Below are 19,267 nucleotides of genomic sequence, written 5' to 3' on the forward strand. Positions count from 1 at the left end.
CATGTGGGAGGTTTCAGCTGCAAGTTAGGAATCTGCTTGCTGAAGATTAAACACACTGGAGTAGCAGCTGCAGCACACCATGCGAAAATGATTTGGGGATTTTAATGGACCAAAAAGGTCCAAATGATTCAAGTGTGACATGGGAGGTAAAACAGTGAATACAATCTCTGGCTATGTTAAAAAGAAAAAGTGTCCAAAAGGAGGGCAGTTATAGCTCTGCTATACTATACTATACCATACTACGCTATGCTATACTACGCTATACTATACTATACCATACCATACCATACCATACCATACCATACCATACCATACCATACCATACCATACTATACAGTACTTGGCTTTATTCACATCCCAACTGGAATCCTCTGTACCAGGGGTGGGGAACCTTCGACCATGAGGCCAAATGTGGCCTCAAGGTCACAGGCTCTATAAAATGTGGATTTGGTCAAAAGGCCACACTTAAGGATCTAGAAGGCCACATGTGACCTCAAGGCTGGAGGTTCTGTAAAATTTGGATTTGGCCAAAAGGCCACACTTAAGGATCTAGAAGGCCACATGTGACCTCAAGGCTGGAGGTTCTGTAAAATTTGGATTTGGCCAAAAGGCCACACTTAAGGATCTAGAAGGCCACATGTGGCCTCAAGGCTGAAGGTTCCCCACCCCTGTAGTCTGTTCAGTTCTAGATGACCCATTTTAGGAAGAACATTTGGAATCCACCCAAAGGAAGGCAATCAAGACAGTGGGGGAAATGGAAACCCTTTCATTCAAGGAGCAGTTGAAAGAACTGCAGATGATTAGCCTAGAAAAGAGAGCACTGGAGTGGGTGGGGGGAGGAGGGAGGAACCTTTTGAGAATGTAAAGGGCTGCCCTGTGGGAAGACAGACTGGACTTGTTTTTTATGGACACAGAGGGCAAAGTCTAGAGCGACAGGAGGAACCTACAGAGACAGATTCTGGCAGAACTAAAAAAACCTCCCTGACAATAGAAGCTGTCCAGAAGAGGAAGTGAAGGCGAGGATATTCCAGATGGAGTCATGCTAGCAGACCTTTGCTGTCCTTTCCAATTTTAAAAGCCTGTGAAAGCAGGAAGCATGCTGCTTTGCTACAAGTGGGACATTCCCCTGTTCCATTTCCTTCAGTGCTTTAAAATATCTCTGGCTGCAAACAGCTTCTGAGAGTAGCAGGAGGGTAAAAAAAAAAAGGAGCCTGAGAGACAGGACTATCATCTAGGTTCCTTCTTACCAGCCTACAGCGACTGGCTTTTCTTCCTTCAAAGGGGAAAAAGAGCAAACGTAACCTTTGGGAAGGATTAGGTAGAGAACATTCTGCCTCACACAATCCATCACCAACTGAGACTGAATCAAATGAGAGAGAAGGTAGGTGGAGGGCTTTGTAAACCTGAAAATGCAATACAAATGTCAATTATCATTGTTATTATTAGAAAATACTCTTAGAACTCAGTGCATTTCTAATTCTCTTGCAGTATAAGTGCCACTCACATTTTAATGTGTTTACAAAAAGCAAAAAGTACATGAATTCTTCTGTTAGACTGACACTTGTCAGGAAGTGGTTATGTGTCAGTATTTCTCAAGCTACAGTCTAAGAAACCCTTGGGTACCAACAAATAGTTCAATGGGTTCCAGGAAGAAAAATGTTATAATGGGTGAACAAACATACCCACAAACCTGTCCACTTTGCTGCCAGGTTGTATATGGGATGTATATTCAACAAATATGGAAAATCACAGAATCAGTCAAAATTGACCATGTGACTAAAAGGTTGGCTTCCTACTGGTCTAGAATCAATGGATGAACTTGTCCAGTCACATATGGAACACAATGAGTCTGTATTAGAAAAGTGTGTATTAAAATAACTGAAATCAGAGGCTGAACTTTTAATAACAAAAATGGGGGGAAATGAGGGGGGAAAAGATGTCATAGCTCAACTCAATGGACAGACATTCAGAAAGTCCACTGATTCCAGGAATCCAAACATCAGATCTGAGTTAAAAGATCAAGCTATGGGGATAACTAGATCAGTGGTGTCAAACTCCAAGAAAAATGGATAACTGTGGGTTGTATACTGACTCATAATTTGACACCTCTGGACTAAATGACCTGTAAGGTCCCTTCCAGCTCTAGCAATCTCTGAATCTTTGAGCGGCAGATTGGTATAATGAAGCTTCCAACGAGGCTACACTGATTGCTGAAGATTTCAAAAATTTATTTTTCACTTCTCTTATCATACACTTACTATGTAACATTAAATATGTGTTGGTATCTTCAAAAATAAATAAAATAATTGGCATCCATATGTATTCTTAGTATTTTTGGTTTGTTTTTACTATTTTTTCTATTTTACCATTCTCTGTTTATGGATTATTAGGCAAAATCTAGAAGTTTAAAGAGATAGAAAGTCAAGTTTGTTAAGGACCAAAACTAATGAATAAACAATTATCTACAAATCTAGGCTAAGTGCCAAATCCCAAATAGAATAAACACAGATATCTCCATTTAATGTTTACTTCTAGTGTTCCTGATATACACTATGTTGTGGGTACTCTGTAAATCCTTACACACCTATGTTTGCCCATCTCATGTGACTCTTATCCCTATCCTTCCATAATCTGCTACAAGTGGTCCCCCAATATACTACCAATATATACTAGGCACCGTTTTCTTAATGTCCACTGCATGGATGCTATTGGTTATTTATCTCTTACTTTTGCTTTGTGATTGGCCCGTTCTTTTTTCCAGTCATATGTTTCTCCAAGGAATTCTTCAAAGATTGTGCTATTTCATGAATTAGGGTGATGCAACATCACCAGAAGAACACTGATATTAAGAAAATTGACATGTTTCAGCAAGAACCTTGTTTATTAAAAGAACTGTGAAACTTCCCAAAGTAATCCACTTTGATCTCTTCCTACTGCTCAATTCTGGGGCCAGCTCACTGTCCATTTGCTGTGGCTGTCCGAGATATATGTACTGACAGACTAGTTCTATGGGTTATCTATCCAAACATATGTCATAGGCTAACCAACAGGCTTTATCCACTTGGTTTTTCCTATGTGGAAAGTTAGGTTGAACTCTTTTAAGTGATTGTGCATCTCATAAGGGCAGCTAGATGACACAGAGCATAATGCTTGGGTCTGGAGTGAGGAAAACCTAAATTTGAATCTGGCCACAGATACTAATGACTAGCTGTGTGACCCTGGGCAAGTCATTTAACCCATTTGCCTCAGTTTCCTCATCTGGAAAATGAGGATAATAATAGCATCTACTTCACAGGTTGTCATGAGGATCAAATGAGATTAATTTGTAAAAACACTGAACATAATGCCTGACACATATTAGGCCCTTAATGAATGCTTATTCCCTTCCCCCCACCCCCTTTTCACTGAGGAGGCCCTACAATGTTTTGGGAATTCATGCAATCAGTATGATGTCATCTACAAACAGAAGCACCTGGAGGATCTCAACAGCAATAGATTATGTTTTTTTGGTCCCCTTCACTAGTCATCTTCCATTGCGGCAGGAAACACATTTGGCAAGCCTACATCTCCATTTTATGCCTTGTTTGATACGAACAATCAGAGGGTAGTCTAACAGGTATCTCTGTTCTTATATATTTTAAGAAATCTTACATGATTTTGACATATGCATCTAATAATTGGGAGAGAGCCTTTAAGGCAGCATTTTGTTTTACTAAATCAAATGCTTTTTATAATTAACAAATGCTAAAGAAACTGGTATTCTCTCAGTCAACTGCATAACTCAAAAATGTGCTCTGCTACAGAATATCAATTATGAAAGATTTCATGTTCCCTTTGCATACCTTCATCAAAGGCGACCTCAATGTGTGTGTGTATTATTCTCAAAAAAATATTTCAGAGATGGAAAACTCAGCATATGAGTTGCTTTTATAGATATTCTTGGGTTTTTTTTAATAATAATGAGATCCAATATTTTTTCCTATGTCTTTGGTATCCTCTTTTCTTTTAGGAAACTTAGGACTCCATCCCTCAAAATTATGCCACCTCCAGGTTGGACCTTCTCTATGTATACTGGATCTACATAAGCGGCTCTTCCCATCTTTGTTTTCTACAGTGCCATTGCCATATCTTCATGTTATCCATTTGGGCCTGGAGTGTTTGGAGTCCAAATGTGTTGTCTCCATTGTCCTTGATGGTGAAAAGATTTTATTATATAAATCTTTATAGAGCTTTTTCACTGTTACTATTTTGTCTTCCTTCCAGTTTCTCTGACCTAAAATTCATGGATGTCATTAATAAGTCTCCATTGAAATATGCATATTTTGCTTGCATAGTCTGTACTAATTACTATTTTTATTATATTATGGTTTGTCAGCCTTCTTCCAGTTTCATCTTTAAATATCCTCCAGATGTCTTTGCTTAAATTGTTCTTTTGTCAAACTTTCTTTAAACTTATTTTCTCCCCATTGCTTCTCACTATTTTATTAAGCAATAAGATCCATCATCTTCTACCATTCTCCTCCATAAGATTTTTAAAATGAATTTATATCTGAACTGGTTATTGCCTTTGGCTGTTGCATTTTTTCATTTGGCAGGAAAATAAAGTCTTACTGGCTAAGGGGGTTTCTAGGCTCTTTTGTTCTCATTATGGAAAGTGATTCACAGTGGGTAATCTTATTTAGGAAATGGCTATGATCTATGTCCACATACATTTCACTATCCATTCCCTATTTTTGAGGGTGAGTGGCTTATTTCAATTGGTTCAATTAGAATTATTTTAACTGGATGCAAGATTTATTTTCTCATTTTTAATTTTCTAGTTTTACATGTGATCTTTTCGCTAACAACTGGATGGTCTGATTGTACACAGTTAACCAATTCCACAATAAGTCCAGGATCAGGAATGAATAATTTCTGGTTAAATAATAATCAATTTTAATTTTTGTTTTATGATTTGGTTCTTGCTATGTCCAGAACCTCTAGATTCTTTTCTCCAAGAAAGTGTTCATGATATACATAAGTGAGAGTCTTCTGGGTGGTATACAAAATTTTGAACTTTCTTGTTCCTTATTTCTTAGCCACATTTTCCAACATATTTTCCACTGTCCTCCTCATGCTCACTTTTGCACTGCAATTACTGAGTGTTTGGATTTAATAAGGAAGGTTTTCAAGAATTCTTTATAGAATTTCCCTTTCTCTCTCATTTTTTACTACAAATATTAGTGTATAGAAGTAAAAGTCTTTTTCTAGTCATATTTTTGCAAGTGCTTATGATGACCACTGCAATATGAGATGACTAAATGTCCCATGAAATGATGGTTTGTTTTTTTTTGCTTCTGGACTCATGATAAACCATCAAACCCTTCCTATCCAAGGGAAACCTATGAGCTATCCTTCCATTAAGCTTCAACAACCTTTTGTTCTCTAGTTTAGTAAGAATTTTGAGATAAACACTAGACACAGCAAATGTACAAATAAAATTCTCAAAATTTTTAGTAAAAAATTTAAAAAAGTGAGGAACTGGCCTTGCTTGTTTATATTACAATTTTGCACCTGACTCCATCTACTCTTGCTTCCTTTGATACCTTGCACTGATTGCTCCATCTCTCTCATGTTCAATTTCTTCCTGAGGAGAATGATATGTGCATTTTTGTACATGGCCAATATGAGGATTTGCTTAACTTGATTACATAGATTTGTTAAAAGGGTTTTGTGGACTTTTTTCCCCAGTGAGGGGAAAGGTGAAAGGCAAAAAAATAAATGCTTAATTAAAAAAAAAAGAACAAAATATCTTTTCCTCTCTTACTAGTTCCTTCCCCTCCATACAGAAACATGCTCAGCTCTCTCCAACCTGAAAAAAAAAATTATCTTTTTATTCCTACCCCCAAAGCTATTGTCTCTTATCTCTTCCTTGTCACTCTTAAAGCTCTAGAAAAAGTAGTAGATATCTGTTTCTACTTCCTCACCTCCCATGCAATCCCCAACCCCTTGTAATCTCTCTTCACCACTCAAATTGTCCTGTCCAAGGTCAACAGTGACTTCTTAATTGTCAAGTCCAAGAATTTTTTCTGTCTTCAACCTCCCTGAATCTTCCACAGCATCTGACAACTGTTGCCCACTACCTCCCTTCATTATATCCCTCTTCTCTTGATCCCATGATACTGTCCACTCCCAGTTCCTCTACCTGATTAATCTTTTGCAATTAGATTCCTTGATCCATTTAATTCTTCTAGTTCCCTGCGTGTGTGTGTGTGTGTGTGTGTATGTGTATGTGTGTGGGTGTGTGGGTGTGTGCACACGCATGCACGCACCTCTAAAGGGTATGTTCTCATCTCACTTCTCTTTTCACTCTAAACTCTTTCTCTCAATGGAATCATTCACTCCTGTGGCTAAAATTCACTACTGTGCAGACAATTCTCAAATCTATATATGCCACTCTGATCATCCCACCTGGATGCCCTTGCCAGCACCTCAAACTCACCATTTCCCAAACTGAGCTCCCACATTCAACCAGTTCTATATTAATAATATGTTCTATCTTGAAAGTGATAACCTGGATGCAAAGTTTATGAAAACTTGAACCTGTAGAAAAGGTGGATGAAACTTATTATGGACTGCTCTAAGGAGAACAGAATTTTCTGAAGAAAATGGTATTGCATGATTTGTTGTACCTGATCATGTAATTAAAGAGGTGGTCAACACTGAAATCATCTTTGTGTTTCGAGATCCTGTGTTGCCAATTCTACCCCTAGGATAGCAGCCACATGCTTCCTCTCCTCCCTAACACTTAGTCACCTCCTCCTAATTCAGGCCCTCCCTAGGCATGGACTATTCTATAATAGTTTTCCAATACTCTCCTTGTCTCCAGTTTCTCCCCTGACAAATCCATCCTTCATACAACTTCCAAAATAATCTACCTAATAATATCACTTCTCTGGTCAAAATTTTCAATACCTGTAAAATAAACACAAAGTCTTTAGCTTAGAATTTAAGGTCTTCCATAAACTGTTTCCAACCTACCTTTACAGGCCCATTTTACATCCACCCCCCCAATTACTTTCCCAACTCTAGTTCTGCAAAGTCATCCAATCATTACTACCATTCCTGGAAAGGACACATTCAATTAATTTCCTTATGATCCCAATCACCATTCCCTCTGACTTTCCTCTCTGAAACTCTTCTGTCTATAGCCTACTGTCTTTCCCTATTAGAATGGAAGCTCCCTGAAGGCAAGCAATGTCTTTCTTTTTGCTTATGTTTGTTATCCTCACTACTTAGTATGATGCCTGGCATGTGGTAAGTAAGCACTTCATACATGCTTATTCATTCATTAATACTCTTTGTGTTCGAGTCAAAATGGACTAGCTGCCCCCTAAACTCAAAAGGCCATTATGCACCTCTGTGTACTTATAGAGGCCAATTTCCTGGAATGCACCCCTCTGCATTTTCCTTTTCTGCAATCCTTTTCTTTCTTCAAGGAGTAGCTTAAGCCAACTTCTCCATGAAACATTTGTGGATCATCCCCTAAATTAAGACAATCTCTCCCTCCTCAAATTTCTTAAAGAATTTTGGAATTTTCTTTTGCCCTTATCATACTCTACTTTGCATCCGGCTTCTTTTTGTGTGTGTTGTATCCCCCTCATACTGTTCTCAGTCTTTCCACTTGCTACTTCTGTGACATCGGGAAAGTGGCAATCTCTCTGGGTCTCATCAGTTATAAAATGAAGAGGTTAGACCTCATGACCTGTAAGGTCCCTTTCAGCTTTAAATCTATGATCCTATGACTGTGAGATCTTTGAAGGCTGAGACTTAATCTTTTTACTCCAGCACCTAGCAGACTACACTTGGTATATGCTTTCTAAGTGTTTGCCAAATTGAAATAAACCATATTAAACACAGGTTTATGTAAGGTAAGAAAATGTACACTGTAAAGCATCTTCTAAGTTAAGATATTGCTTCCAATAGTGCTCCCAAATTTAAAACAAACATTGATAATAAGCAATCACACTTACACACACCTCACTAAAAAGTTTTTTTTTAATGTTGTTAGATTTGGAATAAATATTGATTTCAAAACATGAGTTTTTTTTCCTCTTTGAAAATCAATCTCATGTCATTTGGTATCAATAGCAATTAAAAAATACTTGTAAAAGATTTTAATGTAAGAGTTTCGTCAAAATTTTGTTAAAAAAGAAAGGTTCTGCCACTTTTAAATAGCTTGAGAACCACCACATGGGATTATCTGATACAGAATTTGTTAGAACAAGATCAGCAAAGAATCTTGACACAGAATCAAATCAGTTGCAATGAGATTCTATAAAACAGCGGAGCCCAAGACTCACACTGTACCAGAGTAATACAGGTGATGCCCGATGGCCATGCAAAGACCAAACAGGATACAACTGTCCATGTGGAGACCTACCACCAGTGAATAAATCAGTTAAAATTCAGATTATTTAGCAATACTACCATGAAGGGAAATAGGTTACTAAATTGTACAAGCCAGTGCCTTTATTATAGGGGAAGACACTGACCAGTTTTCCAAATTCAAGACTTTTCAATTTAAGCAATTTGTGGAAATTCAAATACATCACCCTGCACTTTTGGGCATTCTAATAATCACAGAGGCAAAAGAATGTATTTTAAATAAAAAAATGCTTAGAGAAGACAACAGAAATTATAAAGAAGATCACAAGTAAATATGAAAGCTCCGTGTTCTTCACTTTTAAGCACAGGATATCCTATGTGGTTAGACCACAGTGCTGAAATGTGGGCAAATTCTGTCTCTCTGCAGCTGATGCTGAGCATAAGTTTGAAGCAACTATCCAAATTCCACATTTTTGGAAAAATCTCCCCTGTAAAGTTCCTCATGTTTATTTTATATGTGTGTATATACATACATACATACATGTATAATGTGTGTGTGTGTATATGAATCATATATGTTTTGTATAGACATATATACACACACACACACACACACACACACACACACACACACATTTTCCATATATGGTTTTTTTTATCTTGCTTTCCACAATGCAACACAAAATCATTTCACTTTTGTCTTTGTATCTACAATGCCCAGCACAGTGCCTTGCATTGAGAAAGCACTTAATAGTGCTTATCAATTAATTAGCGGGTCGCAGTTCCGAATACAGCTCACATTCATATGCGCCTCTACGGTTACAAAGCACTTCGCCCACGCTGTCTCAGACCAGGTGGCGGCTCCATAAAGGCGTGACTGCGCCCTTAAGCGCCTCTCCCTCAGTCTCTCTTCTCACCTGGGCCTCGTACTTCACGGCGGCCGACAGCAGAGCGATGGCGTTGTCCTCACAGATCCCTTGTTTGATAGTTTGCTGACAGAGCTTTTTCAATCGGTTATCTCTGTAAAATGTAGCCAGATCGAGCAGTCCTGGTGGAAGTGACAGTGTGCATTAGGAAGGATCAATTCCAAACATCAGCCCACTACAACGACCCTTGCTGGGCTGTTGTTGTTGTTGCTTTTTAAAGGGGTGTATGTGTGTGTGTAGTTGTGTCACTTTGCAAAGGATTTCCTATTAGCTGTGTCAGGTCTCTTTTAGGATGCAAATATCTTATGGGCAGCTCTCTGTTATGGTGGTACATGTCTGAAATGGTCACAAAGAACACCATTAATAACGATTTGGGATCTCAACTTACTTCCACTGCCTTGTTCACATAAAGCAGAAGAAAGGGAAAGAGGTAAGGGGAATAAAGCCCAAGTCACTGGACATCCCCAGTGAATCTCTTTCCACACTCTCACCACAGAGGTGAACATCTTATATGTCATTGGTACAATATGACTCTCATGATAATTACCTATTGCATCCTCTGGAGACAGATTGATACAGTCTGTGTACAGGTATTCCAGAAAGGCTCGGTAAACAGGATATGAAAATTCATCCATTTCTACTATGTCGTCTTCATTGCCATTCAATACAGATCGAAAATGTTCACACCTGAAAAGGGAAGCCCCTGGCATCAGTCTTTGTGGTAGAAATCAATCCATCAACAAGCAAAGGTTTGTAGCCACTGTGCTAGACGCTGGGGAAATAAGAAGAAAAAAGAGATAGCAGCTGCCCTCAAGGAGCTTACATTCTACTAGGGGAGAAATGGAAACCAAATGGGTGAGTTGCTCAAGTGCAGCCCTCTGACTAAGTCCAAACTTCACAGGACAAATCCCCTAAATAAAAGGATTTATTCCGTAAAACTTGGACTCAGTCAAAAGGTTGTACCCAAAGACCTAGGAGGCCACATGCAGCCTCGAGGCTACAGGTTCCCCATCCCTGGGTAAGCACCAACTGGGGAATGGCTGAAAAAATTCTGGTACACAATGATAAATAATAACAGCCAGCATTTATGTAGCATTATGTAGGCTTATAAATCGCTAAATACATAAAATATTAAAAGTATCTAAATATTATTACATGTATCTCATTTGATACAATAATCATGGGAGGTACGTATTGTTGTTATCTCTAGTTTAAAATGAGGAAACTAAGGCAAATGGAGGTTAAGTGAATTGCCCAGATGGCAAGTGTCTGAGGCTGGATCTGAACTTAGGTCAGTATAATATCCTTGTGCAGTAAGTAATGATGAATGTGAAGAATTCAGAAAAATGACATTGGCATGAACTGATGAAGAATGAAACAAGCAAGACACAAGAACAATATATACACTAATAATAACCAACATATTATAGACAGCTTTTGAAGTTTACAGAAGCACTTTAAATATATCTCATTTAATTATTACAATGTAAAGATCACACAGTACAGTCTATAGTTCAGGAAAACATTTACTACCTCCACCTACTCTCTTTTCTCAATGATTATTCAATCAACAAGCATTTATTAAACTCTTACTAGGTGCCAGGCATTCAAGTGGCAATGGGGAAACAAATACAAGAAATGAAACAATCCCTACTACAAACGAGCTTACATTTGGTCACTTAATGGCACTGTTCCTTTCGGGTTTTCCATATATACATCTTGATGTCCACCCTACACTGGGGGTTCCCTGCTAACAAGGACTGCATCTTACACAGAGTATCCCCAAAACGTGCAACTACACTAAGACTCTTGGGATACTCTGTACTTCTTGGAGTTCCCCGTAGCACCCCGTAGCAGTGCCTTGCTTCTAGTTGGTGGCCCCAAATTAGTGAATGAACCAACTCCACCCAGGCAGAAGAATAAATTTATTCCTTACCTAATTTTGAGAAGGACCTTATGCACGTAAATATATTTTCCATCCACCAGAAATTTCAAGTCTGCAGTTTCAGGGTTATCAAACTCTTTCTTTAGTGACTGAGCTACTGTGAGGTGGTCATCCGGCTCTAGGGCAACAAGAGAAGCTTCAGATTAGCCACAAATGTGACCAGAATGCCACAGTGCCACTCCCAAGCAATGACAAACAGATTCCCCCTAGGATTTCTCTACGTGCACTACAGACAAGACCTTCCTCGCCTGTCCCCCAGGTACATCACACACTCCTGCTCTAGCTCCCAAACAGGAAACAGCTCCAACAAGCTTTTTATGCTAAAGTTTCAAATGCACAAGATCCAAATGAAGAGACAGCAGCACAAAGTAAAGAGGAGAGCATCTGGGCTTAGAGGCTGAAGGCCTCTCCGGGCTCCAGCACCTGAAAGCTGCAAGTCACTCTCTGTGCCTCAGTTTCCTCATAGGATATTTCTTATACTAGGTACTTCAGAGGACTGTTTCAAAGAAAAGTGCTTTATGAATCTGAAAGTAATTATAATAGCTAGTATTTATATACTGCTTTAAGGTTTACAAAGTGCGTATATTATCTCATTTGATGGACCCTGGGAAGTAGGTTTTTATCCCTACTTTACAGTTGGGGAAACTGAGGCAGACAGCAATTAAGTGAATTGCTCAGGATCACATAGGTATTAAGTGTCTGAGGCCACATTTGAACTCAGGTCTTCTAGACCCCAGGCCTAGGGCTCCATTCACTGAGTCACCTAGTAATATCTAAATAACAGTTAAATAATAATAATTCCCTAAATCATTTGCAAACCTTAAAACACTATGCAAATGCTAGTTCCCATTATTACTAAATTTTCATCATAGGGACAGAAGGCCCTTAGATTTCAGAAGGCTGCAGCAGAGGAGTATAAACTCTGGTAGGGTCTACCAAGCTGGAAAGGCTTGAGCCCAAGGACAAACTAACTGCATACTGGTCATGGCAGAATCTCAGCACCAGGTTAGCTGTAAAGTGATAGATCATTTGGTCCTAGCAAGTGTCACAGACCATCACCCGAGGTGAAGATGGGTTGATATCTACATTGATGGTGGCAGTACCCATACATGAAGAATAATAAACTTTTCCAACATTAATACTTTATTGTTAATAAACATGTAATTTGATTAACATATAACATATATGAGATGTAATCTGTAGACATATTAATATTTTGTTATATGTATTAATAATATCAATAATAAAAGGATGTTCATTTAGTCTGAATTTGGACTGCTTATTTCAAAATACTTTAATAGAATTTGTCAGTAAAATTAGATCCCTTTCACAGAAGCTAAATGCTTCCAAAACATATTTCACATAGAATTATCCCAACCAACACTGTCTGGTAATGATATCTTTGATATGTAACAAACCAATTACCTCTTTGCCTTTTGGCTACTATCAAGCCATCTGGACAATTATCCAGGGTGCAGAATGGGAGAGTAATAACAGTTCAGGCAATGCTATTAACTCCCCTTAATATCAATTTGTTGACTATCCCACTGCTCCTGTGGAACTGCCCTGGTAACATTGCTTCACCTGATGCCAAGTTTTTGCAGAACCAATTAATGATGTTAGGTGGGGTATGCCTAAATCATTTTGGGGACCCATTAGACCATCTAACTCCTCTAGCTCCAGGGAAGATCCAGAGCAGGGCTCTTGAACCTATTACACTGAAATAGTTACCAAAATAGTTTAAAAACAAAACAAAACAAAACATGTTTATGGATCTCTTAAGAATTTCTGGTCTAAAGGAAGGTTTTTTTAGTTCACATACTCATAGCTCAGCCAGCCCAACCAGACACATTCTCTCCCTTAGGCAGAAAATTATGTTTTTCCTGCTCTGAATTATCACAGGAAAATAAAGCATCCATCATTTCATGGCTGCCCTTCACTCAAACCATATAAGTGAAGTCACCATCACTGTCTCCCATGTGTCCTCAGACGTCACCCCAAATCAGATGCCATCAAACTCACCAACAGAGAGGAGGCGCCATGATACAGCCGGCGTGGCAAAGCAAGCGAACACATCGTCTGTGCAGGAGAAGTGGGTGAGGTGTGGAAGAGTCACCGACTGGCCCCGACACTGACCCCACATGTAAATGTGGCCGCTTTGGGTCTTGGCTGCAGAAGTGTGGGCAGAGTGACAGGCTGCAATCTCGATCACTCTAAGTTCATGAGCAAACACAAGGATGCCACATTAGCTGAGGGGTGGAGGAGGAGGCCATCTTGTACCACACATTTCATTGAAAGACCTGTCCATACTGCATCTTGATTTAAGTTACCCCCAGAAGCTGAACACATACCCTACTGGCTTCTGCAACAATGAAACACCTACTTTGTCTCCTCGAGGTTCAATATGACTTCTACAATATCCTATCAATGGCTATTAGTCAGCCCTCCCTGCCAGTGTGCCCATATACAACATCTTTTTTTTCCTTCTTTTTTTCATATACAGCATCTTACTGTGAATACCACTTTCCAATTAAACTGAAACAACCCAAGAAACTCAAGAAATAAAACAAAGTATTTTTAAACTTCTCTTAAAACTTCACTCGTTCAATTCAATTCAATGTATATTAAATGTCCACAACATCCAGGGCACTGTGCTAGGCACAAAAGTGAAACTGTTCAGCCCTCAAGGAGCTTACATTTTTTTTTATTAGGAGGGGCACACCCTGTACACTGGGAAGAAAACAGAAAATTTATACAAAGTAATACAATGTAATTTCAAAGAACAGAAGATGCTAGCAACTGGGAGAGTCAGAGGAGGTCTTGTGTGGGAGGAACATGAGCAGGGCTTTGAAGGCAGCCAGAGATTCTAAGAGGCAGAGGTGAGGAGATAGAGCATTCCAGATACAGGGTAGGATCTGTTTTGCTAGACTGTACATATTTGTTACAAGGGTTTGTTTCACTTTTCCTTTTTTCCTCCCTCCTCCAACAGAGCAGAGAGATTCTGGGAAAGAAATAAAATAAATGTATATTAATAGAAACATTTTTAAATCAAAAATTAAATAATTGAAAAAGATGCTCCACAAACTCTTACTTTAAAATGTTCTATTAAAAAACAGCCTCTTTGTTGCCTCATTTTGAGGGGAAAATGAAGAGTTTTGTGTGTGTGGAACCATTAATATGCTGAAAATCCCTGACTCTTCCTTCTTGGGTGCTATTGGTTTCTTATGTAGAGGAGTGAAGCCTTCTGAGGTCATTATGCAAAAGACCCAGGTGAAGTGACTCTGGAATTGGCTATTAGGTGATGCCTAGAACAACCTTATGGATAACATGGTGCTTTGATAATTTAGTTACAGTAATGTATCTTTAACAATCCATCAAAGCAGAAAAGAAAACTCATCTTTCCACTCAAGTGTCCATGTTTTTTGTCTTTCTTTGTATCCTTAGCACTTATAGGGCCTGACTACAACCAGCTCAGCAAACCTCCTGGCTTCTTACTTTCAGTCACTGGCCACCATTCTTTTAGTCACCCTGGTTCTAAACCCAAGGCTTACTATTTCTGGTTATTTTCCTTCATTTCATAATCTAGTTACCAAATTCTACCAAGACTACCTTTGCAGTCTTCCGGGCTACAACCCTAGTTCAGTTCTTTATCACTTTACACCTGAACTATGAGAGCCAGTCTTCTGACTGCTTTCATGACCGCCAATCTATCACCCTTCCAATCCATCCCACCCAGTGCTGCCATGTTAATCTTCTTAAACGCCTGCATTAATAATTCGATTCAACAATCTTTTATTAATTGCCTTCTATATATTCAAGACACTGTGCTAGGTAGGAGAGAGCCAAAGAAAATGTAATGGTCTCTGCCTTTAAGGAGATAACACTTGTGGGGTCAGAGGGCTGGGGTTTAGAAAGCTATAATGTATACACCAATGCTTAGGTTGGATGACCCCTAGTCAAGTATGTTATGAGATTCCTTTTCAAATATGGGTTGGAATAGATGGCCATAGAGGTCCTTGTCAAGTCTAAAATTCTGTGTTCTATGAACAAGGCCTTTTAAATTTTCTTATGAGCATTTATCAAGTGATCAAGGTGGGCCAAAACATTTTGCAAACAGCATAATCATGGGATCATAAATTTAAGAGCTGGAAGTTGGTCATTCATAGCCATCTTATCCAACCCCCTCATTTTATAGATAAGGAAACTGAGACCCTAAGAGATAAAGTGGCAGTGCCATTATTTGAACCGAGGTCCTGGCACCAAATAGCATTTCACTGTAAAAGTTCTACCCTAAATCATTAGAATTCTTGGGCTCTTGCAGGCTATCCCAGCAGAGGTCATGTTCTTGAAGGTCCTACCAAAGTGGAAAGGCCTTAAGAAAAGTTCCAGAGACAAATATATCTATCATTCAAAGACCAACCTAGTTGAGCTTGGAGAGCTGAGGATACTGGGAAAGGTCTCTTGTTGAAGGTGGCATTTGAGCTGAGTCTTGAAGGGATCTATGGAAGCCAAGAGATGGAGGTGAGAAGGGAAAGCATTCCAGGAATGAGGGACAGCCAGTACAAAGGCAGAGAGATGGGAGATGAAGTGTCATGTTAGAGGAATAGCAAGCAATTCAGTATAGTTGGAATATAGAAGGCAGTAAAATATAAGAAGACTAGAAAGGTCAGTTTGAGTCAAATTGTAAAGGACATTAAATACCAAACAAAGGGGTTTACATTTGATCCTTAAAGTAACAGGGAACCACTGGAATTTATTGAGTAGGGGAGTGATATGGCCAGAATTTTACTTTAGGCAAATCATTTTAGCAGCTGAGTAGAGGATGGACTCAAGTGGAGAGAGACGTGAGGTAGGGGAACTAGCTGGAAGGCAGTTGCAATGTTCAGGTGAGGGGTGAGTAGGGCCTAGACATAAATGGAGAGAAGGGGCTGTATGAAGATAGAAATTATATAGATGGGGCCCATACTATGAAAGGAGGTAGGCTGTGTAAGAGGGACTAAACTACCTCTTTGCCCTCCCCCTAAGCAACACTGATTAGTCTTAATTTGGTCTTCCTTGCTCCACACAGGAAATCATTGTTGAGACTTGAGCTTTACTAACAGGGCTAGTTGTTATGAGAATAAATTGGAGAGAATTATGAGAGAACCTCTATGCCTCAGTGTGATTAGGTGCCTTGGTCCAAGGCCGCTCATGTAAAATGGGACTCATACCAAGAGGCTAATTCTGAAAGAAGGATTTTTCCAGGTTTTTATCAGTAAAGCTAACAGCTAACTTCATCTGTTAGGATACTCCCTGTGTGTAACAAGCCTAACAAAATGTTTAACTGCTTCCCCCAGTAAGTATGGTGTATTGAAAAGAACAACAGAGCATGAGTCAGTCAAGTAGCATTTATTAAGTGGCTACTATGGGTCAGTCAAAAACCAGACTTCTTGCTCTCAAGGAGGTCACCCTCTAACAGGAGGAGAGAGTGGAGGGGGACAAGGACAGCAGAACAAAATGCAAACAACTATGTAAATAGGAAATATCCACAGGACAACTTGGGGGTAATCTCAGAGGGAAGGCATTAAGACTAAGGAGGATTAGGAAAGAGTTCTTGAAAAACGTAGTACTTTAGTTGAGACTTGAAGTAAGCCAGAGAAACTAGGAGGCAGAAATGAGGAGATAAAGTGTTCTAGGTATGGAGGTTAGCTGTGAACCCTATGAAAATACTCAGTCAAAAGATGGGTTGAGTTTGAGGGACAGCAAGGAGGCCAACATCACTGGACTATAGAGAATATGGAGGAGAATAAAGTGTAAGAACACTGGAAAGGTTTGAAGGAGCCAGGTCATGAAGAGCTTGAAAAGCCAGAGGATTTTATATTTGATCTCTGAGGTAATGGGGAGGGTGATATGGTCAGTCCTGCATTTTAGGAAGATTACTTCGGCAGCAGAACAGATGATGGACTGGAGAGGGGAGAGACCTGAGACAGGGAGACCAACAAACTGAATACTGCATAGTCGAGGCACAAGGACATAATGGCCCACACCAGACGAAGGAAGCTGGATTTGTGTGCACAAAAAATATTTATAACAGTTCTTTTTTTGCAGCAGCAAAGAACTGGAAACTAAGAGGGCATCCGATGATTAGGGAATGGCCGAACAAATTTCAGTACGTAAATGTAGAGAAATACGATTTGGGGCTATAAGAAATGATGGAGGGGGCAGTTTCTGAGAAACCTGGGAAGACTTAGATGAACTGACGTAGAGCAAAGTGAGCAGAACCAGAACAACTTACACAATAAAGCAACATCGTAAAGACCAATGACTCTGCAAGACTTAAGAACGCTAATGAACACAGTGACTGGCCACGATTCCAGAAGACTCCTTGTGACACACGCTGCTTATGTCCTGACAGAGACATAAAGACTCAGGGGGCAAACTGAGATACGTGTTTTTTGAACGTGGCTAATACAGGAATTAGTTTTGACTGTGCATACTTGTTACAAAAGTTTTGTTTTTCTTTTTTCCGATGGAGTGGGAAGAGTTGGGAGGGAAGAGAAAAATAGTTTCTTATTCATTGAAAAGATATGTTAAAAAAAAGACTGAGGTTCTAATCTCAGCTCTGCCTCTTATCAGATATATGTCCATATCAAGATATATGACCTCTATTAAGAATGCAAGCCGCATGGTCAGATCAAAGACTTTGCTTTAGCTAAACTCTGAGTCTTCCCTGGTGCCTTCAATGGCTGAATTAAATTGCCTTCCTACAAAGTGTTAGCTAATGGTCCCTATTCCTCAAAACAAACTGTATATTTTCACCACCAATCTTAATTGCCATCCATAGGAAACTGTCACAATAGGAAATCGCTAAATGCTTACACACCACATCTAAAAACGAATGTCTTATCTTTCCTTTAAAACCTATCCTTTTCTGAGCTCTTCGATTTCCCCTGAGAGTACCACCATCACTTCAGCAACCCAGGTTCCTGGGATTTAATCTCAACTCCTCACTCTTACTCACCTCATATATTCAATCAGTTGCCAAATCTTGTGGTTTCTACCTCCACAATCTATCTTATATATAAACCTCTGTTCTCTACTCATACAGACACCACACCAATTCAGGCTTTCATTACCTCTTGACTGGACAATAGTCTTCTAAGAGGGTTGCTTCCCCCAGCTCTCTCCTCACTTCAAATTATTAACTCCACACAGTTGCCAAAATGATTTTCCTGAAGTGCAGGTCTAAACATGTCAACCCCCTAACCCTATTCCCCACCCCCCACTCCCACACCACAACAATTCTCTGACTCAACGAATTCCAGCGATTCCCTATTATCTCAAGGATAAAATCTAAACTGCTTTGTTTGGTACAAACCACTCTCATCCTACCTTTGCATAACTCCATGTACTCTACCATCCAATCATACTGGTCTTGATGTTCTTCACCCACGACCCTTCCTCTCCTGTCTCCATACTTTTGTACTGGCTGCCCCCATGTCCAAAGGCAATTAGTCTCTCAATGCTCTAAGACTATAAGTTAAAGATGAACTACAGATCTACACTGGTAAAGGGAGTTTTCATGCTGGGAGTTCCTTATATTGACAGTCACAAATCCAGAATTCATTAGGCACTCAAACCCCCCAAAAGGCATAATAATAAAAGAGGTAAATTCCTTGTACTTCTCTGCCACATCTACTCCTTCCTCACTGAAGCTGCATTTATTTCTTGAAAACGCAAGTATTACCTGTCCTTTTCCACAGAGACTGGAGTAGGGTATGACTGGTTACTTTTATTGCCAGTACCCAACTGGCCATAAGAGTTGGCTCCCCATGCATACAGGTGACCTTCATCTGTTAACACTAACGTATGTGCATAGCCACAGACAATCTGCAAAGAGACAAACAAATCCACTCATGCCTGTCAATTGACAGAAATAAAATATACCACCTTGGGGTGGATCAAAAGTCAAAATGAAAAAAGAAAGTGGCAACCCACCCAGGCAGTTAAGGCACTACTCTCTAGGGCCCAACCCTCCAGTGTCAATTCC

At 39.4% G+C, this 19,267-nt stretch overlaps 2 protein-coding genes across 7 annotated transcripts in view; one reads left to right on the top strand and one right to left on the bottom strand.

Moving 5' to 3' along the window:
• Positions 1-4,468, top strand: part of RB1 (RB transcriptional corepressor 1) — a 184,702-nt gene extending 180,234 nt beyond the window's left edge. The window contains exon 27 of the mRNA XM_020993794.2: positions 4,010-4,468. Coding sequence (XP_020849453.1) covers positions 4,010-4,227 — 218 coding nt within the window. The 3' untranslated portion in view covers positions 4,228-4,468. The remainder of the gene's footprint in view (positions 1-4,009) is intronic.
• The window catches only part of RCBTB2 (RCC1 and BTB domain containing protein 2), a 56,165-nt gene that overhangs the window by 2,835 nt on the left and 34,063 nt on the right, over positions 1-19,267 (bottom strand). For all 6 annotated transcript variants that reach the window (XM_020993798.2, XM_020993800.2, XM_020993797.2 and 3 more), the window contains 5 exons: positions 18,965-19,107; positions 13,261-13,451; positions 11,230-11,356; positions 9,841-9,980; positions 9,285-9,415 (listed from right to left, as the gene is read on the bottom strand). In XM_020993798.2, the coding sequence (XP_020849457.1) occupies positions 9,285-9,415; positions 9,841-9,980; positions 11,230-11,356; positions 13,261-13,451; positions 18,965-19,107 (732 nt within the window). The remainder of the gene's footprint in view (positions 1-9,284; positions 9,416-9,840; positions 9,981-11,229; positions 11,357-13,260; positions 13,452-18,964; positions 19,108-19,267) is intronic.

This window comes from Phascolarctos cinereus, unplaced genomic scaffold, assembly GCF_003287225.1.
Source record: "Phascolarctos cinereus isolate Bilbo 61053 unplaced genomic scaffold, phaCin_HiC Scaffold_726;HRSCAF=1367, whole genome shotgun sequence".
NCBI lineage: Eukaryota > Metazoa > Chordata > Mammalia > Diprotodontia > Phascolarctidae > Phascolarctos > Phascolarctos cinereus.